The sequence below is a fragment of the Neophocaena asiaeorientalis genome, unplaced genomic scaffold (genome assembly GCF_003031525.2).
Source record: "Neophocaena asiaeorientalis asiaeorientalis breed wild unplaced genomic scaffold, Neophocaena_asiaeorientalis_V1.1 scaffold147, whole genome shotgun sequence".
Classification (NCBI taxonomy): Eukaryota; Metazoa; Chordata; class Mammalia; order Artiodactyla; family Phocoenidae; genus Neophocaena; species Neophocaena asiaeorientalis.
The window spans coordinates 460,874-473,641 of record NW_020173758.1 but is presented as its reverse complement, the minus strand read 5'-3'; the positions used below and the strand labels follow the sequence as shown (position 1 = coordinate 473,641).

Here is a 12,768-nt window from a genome sequence, read left to right as displayed (position 1 = left end):
CAGAGAAACTCTCTGCCCTGGTTGATGGGTGGAGTTAGGCACTGCTGATATCTAACCAACTTCTGCTTGACTAGGGAAAGCCATCCTCAATATGGCCCAATGCTCCCTGGGTAGGGAGAGTCCTAAGCATTCTTCACTGGCTCAAATAGGATGAATTTGGTTCCCCAGCCATCCCTGTTGGGTCTAAAGCAAAGGGAATGGCAGAGGTGGAGCCATGGCTGGGTCTATCTCATCTTCAGATCTAGCTTAGCCAAGCAAATGACTTCATGATGGTAACAAAGGGGAAAGGGCAGGGAGTGGAGGTGGGGGGACAATAGGTTTTACCATGAGACATCAAGTTATAGTCCAAGTGAGAGACAGATGCCCACCCAGAAGGTAAAACCAAGACAGAAGCTAGGAAGGACGTATAGGTTTAAGACACAGGATTCAGGTTCTTCAGTGGAGTAGTTCCTATGAATTTGGTGAAGTACACTCCTTGCTTCTCTGGGTGGTTTTAATTGGCCCAGCCATACCTAAGTAGTTTTTGTCACAGTGGGGAACTACATGGCCTCTCTCTGTCCCATCCTGTTGCATACTATTGCATCCATCCTTTATTCACAGACCCTAAGCTATAAGAGAAGGGGGAAAGAAATTAGACCAGTCTATGGACAGTTTATTTTTTCATCAAGGCAATATATTTTCTAGCGGGAGAGAATATATTGGTGAAAGGGAGTTGATAGACTCAGTTCATTTCATTTCTTCTTCTCTTCTGCCAGCCTCTTGCTCTAGGTGGTGATCTGATTGGTTCCTCTTTCACTGACTATCTCTGCCACTAAACACACCTGGAGAAATTTACTTCCTTTGGAAAGCACACGTCTTCTCTAGCGACTTTCCAAATGTTTGAAAGGGATCAAAAACCACTAGTCATTTTCTTAAATTTGATCTTCCCTTTGTTTTTAAGAGGTGAACCAATCCAAAAGCATAGCTGTCTTTGGGTAGCAGGTATTCAGTTTATCCTAGACAGGGAAACGGGAGAATTTGACTGGATTCAAAGCTCAGAACTCCTGGAGTTTATCAGTTTCTAACCAAACCGCCCCTGCTCTGATTGCTAAATGTCATGCACATTTCTAAAGCAAAATGGGAGAAACTCCCATTATCTTACTGGCAGAAACTCCTCCAGCCCTAGATCTCTGGTCACCCACTTTGTGAAGGAAACCTGCTAACTGCTTTTTCTTCTTGTAGTATTTTAACCAATATTTCTGACGTCCATCAAAGTATGGGCTACTGTCCTCAGTTTGATGCAATCGATGACCAGCTTACAGGGCGAGAACATCTTTACCTTTATGCCCGGCTTCGAGGTGTACCAGCAGAGAACATCAAGAGGGTAAATAAACATGGTTTGTTATGGCTACTCGAGAACCTGTTTTATGAGAATGCATTTATTTAGAGATGGGAAAGCTGGAGCACGCTATCCATTTATTCATTCAACAGATGCTCGACTGAGTGTCTGCTATGTGTCAAGTACTGTTCTGGAAAACAAGGGTATAGCAGTGAACAAAATAGACTAAAAAAAGTCCTGCCCTAATATCTAACAAAACAATATACACATTTACCCTTTGATCCGGTACAAAATGCATATGCACAAGGTTATTCACTGCATTTTACTCATAAAATATGGGAAATTAACTAAATGTTCAGACATAGGAAATTGGCTGAATAATTTGTGATAAATACATACAATAAGGTCTTATGCAGCTGTAAAAAAAGAAAAAGCAAAGAAAATCTCTGTGAACTGATACGGAGTTCTTTCTAGGAGATATAGTTAAGTGAAAAAAGCAAAGTGCAAAAGAGCACATGTAGAATGCTAATTTTTAGTGTAAGAAAGTAGGAAAAATAAGGAAGCGTAAATATGTCTGCTTACCTTTACAAATAGAAATATAGGAAGGATAAACTGGAAAACAATAAATGTAGTGGTCAGCAAGAGGGAAATGGGAGAGAATAACACTTCTCTCAGGGTATTTTTTTTGGTATAGTTTAAACTTTTAGAAGCATGTTCATGTTCTACATATTCAAAAAAATAAAATTAAATCAGTAAGAATGAAAAAGAGGTAAAAATGAAAACAAAAAGAAAATCCTAACACTGAAAGCAAACTAAAACAAATTAATCCAATTTTATTTCAAATGAATGTAATAATCATACAGGAGGGGAGGAAAAGAACTAATACAAATAAAAATAACTGATGATACGATATTTGACAGTATATCCTCAGTCTTGGGCAGTTGGAGCAGAAAGAAAGAGCTACAAGCAAATTATGAGCTCTTTTTAGTTTATTTGTTTCTTTAGTGGCATGGGCAAAGCAATTCTGAAACAATTTTACATGTTTTGTAGGACTAAGTAAATGAATAAATGTGTTTATGTTGTTTGGAGCCAGAGTTCTCAGTGTGGAAGAAGAGACATACAAATATGAAAAGGGGGGAAAGTAAGAAAGAATCCTGTAAGGATGGACTGGAATTGGAGCTATTACTGTGAACTCATGAAATAGTTGTGTGCTTATGTTTGTGCATGCATGCCGTATATGCCCATGTATATTGTACATAAAAATACCCCAGTAAAAATGAGTATATCTAAGTGTCCAGATTTTGATCTCTAATACCATTCCCCACTAAAAGGAATTATGACTCTTCAGACAACTGACAAATTCCAGGGCTGAGACACCATAGGTAAAATGAGCCTGGAACATCTTATTATGTCAGAAAGTAAAGAGTGCTTTAAAAAAAAATGATAGAGGCATGTCATAAGTGCACAGGAGCCATCCTGAAGGGGCTCCCAATGGCCAAATGTGGGACTATTTAAGCATCAACATAATTAAATACCATGACAATTATAAAACATTGGAGGAAAAGTAGGGATTTATAACTCCATATTGTTAAGTAGATAAGTAAATAATCAGGAGAGAAGGGATGGTTTTTGCCTACAGTCAAATGCTGAGAGCCAGCTCGTTGGTGTGCAGGAAGGTGCAGAGCTCAAAAATCATTTTGCAAGGATCAGAATAAAGACTGGGTTGTGACAAGATTTGTGGTTGCTGAGTCTAGGGGAAACTTTTTATGAAAAGCAAGATATTTTTATGGCTTAAAAGTGTCTCCCACAGATTGCTTATTGGTTGTGAGGGGGACGCCTGATAATCTTACAGTGGAGAAATTAGACAACACTTTAACTGGGTACTCAAAACCACCATCACCACTGAGGGTCACATGGACATCCCATACCCCTAGATGTGATACCCTGAGAAGGACACAACTTCACCTACAGAATATTCTGATTGGGATGCATAACCTGAACCTTACCATGAGAAAACATTTGACAAGATCTAGAGAAACATTCTATTAAAAAAAAAAAATATATATATATATATATATATATATGTATATATGGGTTGTATTCTTAAAAATTATCAAAGTCATAAAAGACATGGAATGGCAGAGAAAGCCTATGGAGATGTTCCTGATCACAGGAGGCTAAGTAGACACAGTGACTGAATAATGTGCACTACACTGAAGCCTGTACTGGAGAGAAAATAGTGCTGGAAAGGACATTACTGAGTGAATTGGAAAAATCAGACTGTGAAGGGTAATAACCTAGATAAAAGTATCATGACAGGGCTTCCCTGGTGGCGCAGTGGTTGAGAGTCCGCCTGCCAATGCAGGGGACACAGGTTCGTGCCCCGGTCCGGGAAGATCCCACATGCCGCGGAGCGGCTGGGCCCGTGAGCCATGGCCGCTGAGCCTACTCAGTGAGAGGCCTGCATACCGCAAAAAAAAAGTATCATGACTATATTAAATTTACTGACAGTCATAACTGTACTGTGGTTATGTAAGAGGATGTCCCTATACTTAGGAAATAGACACTGAAGTATTTAGGAATGAAGGGCCAAGTACAACTGACCCTCAGATGAGTCTGAAAACATTGTGTGTGTGTGTGTGTGTGTGTGTGTGTATTTTTGTGTGTGTTAGAAAAGGAGAGAGAAAAATAGACTAAGAGTCTATGAGTGTTCTTTGCACTATTCTTATTCTTACACGATTCTGTCAGTTGGGGACTATTCCAAATAAAAAGTAAAAAATGGAGCTTATATTCTAGTGGGAGGGACAGACACTAAAAAGATAAACAAGTAAAATATACAATACATTTGAGAGTAAAAAGTCCTTAGGGGAAAAATAAAGCAGGGAAGAATTGTGGGGTATGCACTTTTAGGTAGGGTGGCCCAGGGACAGCTTCACAGAGGAAGTGACTTCTGGGTGAAGACCTGAGTGAACCATGTGGATATCTGGGGGAGAACATTCCAGGTAGAGGCGCACAAGGCAGAGGCATCGTGGGCCTGTCTCCAAGAGACCTCCCTAGCTTTCCTTCCGTGCACATACACGTGCACACACGCGCACACACGCACACACACACACACAGTATTCTCTGTCGTAGTTTACCGTTGAGTTCCCTCCAAGCGCTGTTACAATCTGTCATTATTCTGTGTATTTTGGTTGTCTGTCACCACCCCCTGCCATCTGTGAGTATAGCGGCAGTGGCCATGTTCACCATTATTCTTTAGCACCCTTCTATGCCTGGTTCATAGAAGGTGCTCAATAAGTATATATTAGATGCACACACAAGACTTCAAGTGTGACCGTGATGAGGGGTGCTATCAACAGGTCTGGGACCCACCATCTTCTTAAACAGACCCTAGGACTCTTCCTCTTCTACTCCTAGCCATAATCCAGGACACTGGGTGAGAAGCATTGTCCGACTCTTGTAAAGCTGAAGGCCATTTCTCAGGGGGCTACACCCAACGGGTGTGGAGCAGACCAAACCACACGGAGATCTAAGGCCCACAGTGGAAAGGAGACATCTGGCCCTTGAAGGCCACGAGCCACCCCCTGAGCCAACAGGTGGTCCTTTTTCAGCCTAGCTGGGTCTGTCATCCTGAAGATGTGTGATCTGGGAGCCCAAGACTTTGAGTTGGTGGAGGTTTGGGGTGTTTGCTTGTTTGTTTATCCCAAATGGGATTTCTTTCTCTTCCCTAGGTGACAGACTGGAGTATTCAGAGCCTGGGCCTGTCTCTCTACGCAGACTGCCTGGCCGGCACCTACAGTGCAGGCAATAAGCGGAAACTCTCCACAGCCATTGCACTGATAGGCTGCCCACTGCTGGTGCTACTGGTAAGCACCACCGGGACCACCAAAGGGCTTGCAAGAGCTGAGTGCTGCATCTCTGTTCTCGGGTCAGCAGATTTAGAAAACGCAGCGGGCTGTGTTTGTCTGGGTTGTTGCCTGTTCTGCTCGTTTTGAGAATGTCAGCCCAGTGTTTGGTTCACAGCTCTTGGGGGGAGATAGAGTCACAACACATTCCTACTGTGAGTTCCTGGGAAGCCTCTTGGGGGCTGCAGGCTCTAGCAGGGAAGTTAGCCCCTCTGCAGAATGTCAGGGACTGGTCAAAAATTTTACTGCCTGACGAGGCCTGTCTGGGGTCCTAACTGGACAGGCGCACTGGCCTGGAGCAACAGCCCATGTGGTTCTCACCAAAGCTGGACCAGGCCTGAGGCCTCCATACCCATGTAGTCTGGGGTTTATGAAGGCATGGATCACAGGCCTTGGAGGGACCTTGAAACTCACCTGAGCTATCTTCCTGCCTCCTTGCAAACATATACAGAGAATTTTTTCCTTTTTTTAAGATAACGCTGTCATTGCCTTAATCAACCTTAACCCATTCACGGGCTGAAACGGGTCTAGAGGTGTGCATGATGTTTCTTCACGGTCCTGATTCACCTCCCGCCTTCCGTGCCCTGTGCTGGCTTCCCCGGGTCTTGCCCCACGGGGGAGTGAATTTGTGTTTTGTCTGCCAGAGAGCAGAGCTGCTCAGAGGGAGTCAGCCAAGGAGGGTGCCGGAACCAGCCCCCTGTCCTCTCTGCCTCTCCACAGGATGAGCCCACCACAGGCATGGACCCCCAGGCACGCCGCATGCTGTGGAACACCATCATGAGCATCATCAGAGAAGGGAGAGCCGTGGTCCTCACTTCCCACAGGCAAGAGGTTCCTAGGGACTGGGGAGGAGCAGGCGGGCGATGGAGTCCAGTCCTCCCAGCCCTCACCTGCTCTCCCCCGCCCCCAGCATGGAAGAGTGCGAGGCGCTGTGTACCCGGCTTGCCATCATGGCGAAGGGCACCTTTCAGTGTCTGGGCACCATTCAGCACCTCAAGTACAAGTAAGGATATGGTGGGGATTGCCTTAATTACCTTCTGGGGAGAAAGGGGCGGTCAACCAGGCCCTGAGCTCTCTACTAACATGTGGGGGAGTCCTGCTGCCCCCTCATCCCACGGGCAGTGGTGTCTGGGCCTCATTCTGCAGCAGTAGATGGAGAAAGCTGTTGTGCTGAACGTAACTCCTCTCTGTTGAGCTAACTGCCTATGGCTGAAGGCTCACCGAGTCTCCAGATGGGGATTCTGATCGGGGCAAATGCAGAGCCCAGTTGGGATGAGGGAGGGTCACTACCACTGCCTAATTATCCCACCACTTAGCCCAGCAGATCCAGAATCCATGACCCATTTAATAAGAGTCCACAACCACGGTAGGAATGATTCAGAGACCAAACGGCCTGAGCAATCAGTGTTCCTTTCTGCCATGTCATGTGCTTTTGAATTTGAGAAATGACCATGTATCCTATGACACACCAGCAATGCCAGTAATCTTCAGCAGGATTATCCCATCCCTGTAAATTGTAGACTGCTGTAAATAATGTGTTATTAATAACAGTTTGTGCGCCAAAGCCGACAGTCACTTCAAATAAGATTTTATTAAGAATGTCATGCTCCTTTGCCTTCTGATATGCTTTATAAACTATGAAGGGTGGACTTACAGTTATCACTCATTTATCAGAGGTAAATGAGAGCCCAGGACAGAAAAGTCACCATGCCCGTTGGTGAAAGGAAGAGAACCTAACTCACCTCATCTACACCGAGACGCTCCATCTCCGTGTGTCCAGGAGAGCGTCTTGCACGATACACATCGTGCTTCCTACACATCATACAGATAAGTGGCTGAGAGGAAGGTCTAGTAGATTAGCTGCATTTGGGCACTTGACCCAGGATATCTTGAGCAACTACAGCTTGCACACTACACAGATATCTAGGGGGACTTCAGCACGTGAGGTCACCAGACCCATGTCAGCAACTTTCAGTGGCCACCTGCTGGAGACATGGTTGCTCCCTACTCCTTTCCCTCTCAGTCCTCAACATCCCCATGGGAGAGCACGTGAGAGGGAATGTTCCCATGTGGAGGATGGTCAATTTTCCGGGGCTGAAAGGTAAAGGCATTTTATTGTAAAGGGGAACAATCCTGGATCATGGAGAGAGCACTGAAGTAAGTATACCCTGCTGTAAGTGTGAAGGGAAGCCAGCTCGCCATGCATTTACTCTGGTGGACCATTCTTTATCCACAGGTGGGTGACCTGGTGAGGGGAGGAGGGAAGCACTGATGGCCCTGGCCCTGGCAGCTCCATTTGTTCTGGAAGCTTCCCCAGGGAAGAGCTGCCTTCCTAAACTTTGCTCCCACCAGGCCAGTCTCTTAAAGGGCTGGGCAGTCTTTCCACCAACGAGTAAGCACTGGGCAGCCTGTGATCTCAGCACAGGGCTCAGACCACCCTTGACCTCAGCAAGTATGTTAAAGGGCAAGGAGCAGGGAACACCCATGTCTCCAAGAGGTGGACACAGGAAGCTGTGACACAGGTCTGGAGACCCACTTCACCACACAAGGCATTTAGACCTCTAAAAACTAGTATCAAACCACTTCTCCAGGAACCATCATGGCCCTTTTAATCCTAGTTTTAAACATGTACACTAGGTCTATAGTACATGCCTTTAATCCCCAATATTTTTGATGAGTCTAGTCCTCATTTCAGGATTTCCTTAGACCCAACTGCTAACAGGCCTGTACCACACTGCCATGTGCTTCCCTCAGGTTTGGAGATGGCTACATCGTCACAATGAAAATCAAATCCCCGAAGGACGACCTGCTTCCCGACCTGGGCCCCGTGGAGCAGTTCTTCCAGGGGAACTTCCCAGGCAGCGTGCAGAGGGAGAGGCACTACAACATGCTGCAGTTCCAGGTCTCCTCCTCCTCCCTGGCCAGGATCTTCCGGCTGCTCGTCTCCCACCGGGACAGCCTGCTCATCGAGGAGTACTCAGTCACGCAGACCACGCTGGACCAGGCAAGGCCGAGGGGGCGCCACGTGCAGAGCGGGGCCGGGCGAAGGCCGGGCTGGAATCCACACGAGAGCGAGGCAGGACATGCCCAAGTGCCAACACTCTAGTCCCTCTGTCCATTAGGGCAAAACTTGGAATATCAGAAATCGTCTTCTAACAATATTCCAGCCATCAGCAGACTTCACGGACCTTTTCACAGCATCCTTCCCAACAACTCTAGGACATTATTTTTCCTTCCTGGTTTGTGGTGGTGGCCATTTTTTTTCTTTTCAAATCAACTTTACTAATGCTTAATTTAAATACAATAGAAAGCACCCACTTAAAGTGTACAGTTCAGTGAGTTTTGATAAATGTGTGCCATGTGTCAGGTTTTTTTAACGTGATCGCTTTTTATTGTGGTAAAAAATACATATAAATATATATATATCATAATTAACCTTTTTTTTTTTTTCTGGTACGCGGGCCTCTCACTGTTGTGGCCTCTCCCATTGCGGAGCACAGGCTCCGGACGCGCAGGCTCAGCGGGCATGGCTCACGGGCCCAGCCGCTCCGCGGCATGTGGGATCTTCCCGGACCGGGGCACGAACCCGTGTCCCCTGCATCGGCAGGCGGATGCTCAACCACTGCACCACCAGCGAAGCCCATAATTTACCACTTTAAGTGGCATTACACTTCAGTGGCATTAAGTACTGATAGATTCACATTGTTGTGCAACCATCACCACCATCCATCTCCAGAAACTTTTCATCTTCCCAGACTGAAACTCTGTATTCATCAAGCAATAACTCCCCGTAACCACTCCCCCAGCCACTGGTAACCACTGTTCTACTTTCTGTTGACTACTCCACGTACCTCATATAAGTGGAATCATACGATATTTGTCCTCTTGTGCCTAGCTTATTTCAGTTGACATAATGTCCTCAAGGTAAATCCACGTGGTAGCATGTGTTAGAATATCCTTTCTTTTTAAAGTTGAATACTATTCAGTTGCGTGTATATGCCATGTTTTGTTTATCCATTCATCCATATGGACATTTGTTTCTGGGTTTCATTGGGGTTTTTTTGGTTTTTAAATAAACACCCTTAAAGACTATTCAGTAAAGCAGTGGAAATAGGCAAGTCTCTGTTTACCCTTTGAGGAGCTTCTTATCAGCATAAGCAGGTGGAGGCAGGGACAGGCACACTGAAGAGAGAAGAGGAAAGTGGGGAGATCCGCTCCTGCTCTCCTGGCTTGGGGTATTTTAGTTACTCCTGTAGAGTTTCAGGAGGACACCAGTAGCTGAGAATCTGCCTTGCCTTGTTGACCTTTTAATCCTCCTGTGGGCACTCCTTTGGCTTAGCTCACAATTCCAAGAAAAAGCCCTGTGCCCTGGGCAGGGCACAAGCTGCTCCAGCAGGGCTGTAGTTAACTGGGGAAAACAGAAAGCAAGGTGGGTGGCTGGGTGGAGGGTGCCATTTTCTGGAAACATCTACCTACTCTTGCTCTTCCCCTGCCTCCAGGTGTTTGTGAACTTTGCTAAGCAGCAGACTGAAACTCATGACCTCCCTTTGCACCCTCGAGCTGCTGGAGCCAGTCGACAGGCCAAGGTACCCCTGCTACCCCTTCCCCATCCCCTGCTTTGCTTGAGGCAGATTCTTGGCTCAGGGACCCAACTGGTCCACTGGGCCTGCAGGGCCTCAAGGCCCAGATATGCCTCCTGCAGAGAGCCCCGCCCATACCAGACCCCCACCGCCGCCCTGCCTTTCCTCACCTGTCCTGTGCTGCAGGACTTTTCAATCGGTAGTTGTGTAGGTTCCTTTTACAATCAGGAAACCTTTGGGTGGTATGGGAGAGCATTTTTGAAAAGAACCTTCCCGCATAGTTTTGCTTACAGCAAAAAAGCACTTGGATTTTGGAAATAAGCAGGGAAGATAGGAGAGAATATTAAAACATTTCAGTTGTTGGGATACTTGATATATATGTCTGATCGTATGTTTGAGTCTCAAAGGAAGGAAATTAACTGGCACTCATTCAGTGGTGGACTCATTTGGTTAGAGCAAGACTTATTGTCTGTTTTGTGAAGAGGGCTCTTTGTTCTTTATCAAAATATCAAGACGATGAAGGAAGAAACAACAGAAGGTATGCATCCTGGCCTGTGATAACTCTCAGGGTAGGTGCCTCCAGGTTCCTGCCCTGACACAGCGCCCCATGTAAGGAGCACATTAATCCTAGTTCCCCAGAAGGAGAACAAGAGAGATCTGGAGAAAGTTCTGGAGGAGGTGCCAGGATCCAGGTGCCTTGGCCTAAGCCTGGGATGTTAAAGGTCCAATTAACTCAGCCATCCTCTCCTGACTTACCTGGAGAGTAAATCAAATAAAAGCAAAGCATTTTTCCAATAAACAAAGAATGCAAAGCCTTATTTCCCATGAAGTTCTCATTCCTCCCACCAGTTTCTTGATTGCAAGAAAAACCAAGTATAGGTAATGACTGAAACACTCCTTTCCCAGGCACGGCTTGGGATGAATTTTTCCCCTTTCTCTTGACCAGTGGAGACCTAATGGCTACTTAGCAAAGCTGACTTTGCCCAGAAATGCCTAAGTAAAGGCACCAGGGAAAGTGAGTTTTGCTGAGATTTTCCAGCCACTCTTTCTAATTTATAGATCTCGTAGTTGCTGTTTACACCAGTAGAAAATTATTCTTTGAAAGCCGCTTGCAGTTACAAATCCTTTTTATAACTCAGAATACATAATTGGGTAGCAAAAGTGTTTCCTAGAGCTACAAATGGTCTCCGCACCCCAACCTGGCATATGCCCTCTTAGAGGGCTAATACTAGGTCATCTCTGGGCCCGACAAGGGGCATTCACAGGCTATGATCTGCAGCACTTAATTCCAAACTTTCCCCCCTTATTAGATTTGACCATTTTTCTGTTTTTTCTGTCACATTTTAGCATACAAATATTAGAAACCTACTGCAACACATTTATTAAATTGGTATCTTTCTATAATAAATTTGTGATTCAAAACCTAACTCTGACTCTGTGACATACCACCCTTATAAAGGTTTGCAGAAATCCTCCTGCATAGCGTTGTACATAAATGTCATGAAACAAACAGTAATAATGTTTTTGTTTACATTATCCCACTTTAAAACAATTTTCCTCTGTAGGAAGTGGACAAAGGGAATTCTGCACCTCAAGGATGACCTAAATGGTGACTTCTGGGCTTTTGAGACAGTAAGAACATGATAACATTCTTGGGCTAAAAAACACACCAAAAGGTACCATAGGAAATCGTACAGAGGGCGTAGCTGATGTGCATGTCAGCATGTAGCGCATGGGGCGGGGGTGGGGTAGGGGTGTGGGCGTGAGTCTTTAAAACGTCTGGATTGTAGAATCAGAAGGACCTGCAGGATCATTGGCTCCAACCTTTACAGACAAGGAAACAAGCATAATCTGTAAGCTTGGGTGATCTCTTGGGTGCCCTCAGCTGAGCTTCCTTCAGAGATTGACTGACAGCTATTTGACTTGAAATCTAAAAGCCATCTCACCACCTCTCCAGAAAACTGAGATGAGAAGAGTCCATCTGATCTCCTTCTACACTGCTTGTGTTTCCGCTGCAGCTGGAAAGGAACTCTGGGCAGCTGGAATTGCAGGAGCCTTTGCCATATGGTCGTTCAATCAGGCCAGCCAGCATAAGTAATCCCTTGGCAGCAGAAACAAACATATGTGAGGCACACAGCGAATTCCAAATGGGGGCTCTTTTAGAAGGAAACCAGAACTGACTTGCTCACCTGGAACACCTGATGGTGAAACTGACCCAGCCAAATGAGTGCAAAACCCTTTTCATCGGAACCACAGAAGTGGAAAACTTGGTCCATCTTCCTACTGGCTGTGGCCTCCACACTGCTCTCATTTCAAGTGGATCTGCTTTTTTCTGTGTGTGTTTTATTTTTAAGGAGAAAATAAAATACAAACATACTTATCACAAACTATCCAAATTCACTGATCTCCCTGTGTGCACCATCTGGTATAGATTTAGACATTCTTTGGGCCTCTGTGGCTTCCCATCATTGCGTGAGCTTCTGTGAGAATTATTACCACAGGAGTGCCAGTCACAGCAAGATTCTGCAATGCTGTGGTGGAAATGAATGGACTAGTCTTGATGTTCCATGTCAAGTCAGCTTCATATGGTTTGAAGACAATACCCAACTGGCAATGCATGTAAACATTATCCACTGTCAGCTGGGTATTATTTGCATCTAGGTTTTCCGTCTGTTTGCCCAGCTTATTTGAATGCCTGTCTCATAGGTATAATTAAGACAGGATACAAAGAGGCAAGAACAGGTGAGAGTGGCTCTTTGGTTGGTGATGAGACCCAACATGTCTTTGTAACTGTTTGAAGATGCTGAGGCCATTTCCACAGTGCCGACGTGTGCATTTCTGCAATGATGTTAGGAGGCAGTGCTTTACAGGACATCTACTTGTTCACATAGAAACACACCAAATATCAGAAAAAAATACTTTCAAACCAAATTATTTCAAAAGACTTATGGACAAGAACGGCAAA

General features: G+C 45.3%; 1 protein-coding gene across 1 annotated transcript in view; it reads left to right on the top strand.

Annotated features, from left to right (window-relative positions):
- Positions 1-12,149, top strand: part of ABCA4 (ATP binding cassette subfamily A member 4) — a 128,896-nt gene extending 116,747 nt beyond the window's left edge. The window contains exons 44-51 of the mRNA XM_024751258.1: positions 1,222-1,363; positions 5,050-5,184; positions 5,944-6,047; positions 6,134-6,226; positions 7,978-8,227; positions 9,723-9,809; positions 11,369-11,435; positions 11,822-12,149. Coding sequence (XP_024607026.1) covers positions 1,222-1,363; positions 5,050-5,184; positions 5,944-6,047; positions 6,134-6,226; positions 7,978-8,227; positions 9,723-9,809; positions 11,369-11,404 — 847 coding nt within the window. The 3' untranslated portion in view covers positions 11,405-11,435; positions 11,822-12,149. The remainder of the gene's footprint in view (positions 1-1,221; positions 1,364-5,049; positions 5,185-5,943; positions 6,048-6,133; positions 6,227-7,977; positions 8,228-9,722; positions 9,810-11,368; positions 11,436-11,821) is intronic.
- The last annotated feature ends 619 nt before the right edge of the window (positions 12,150-12,768 follow it).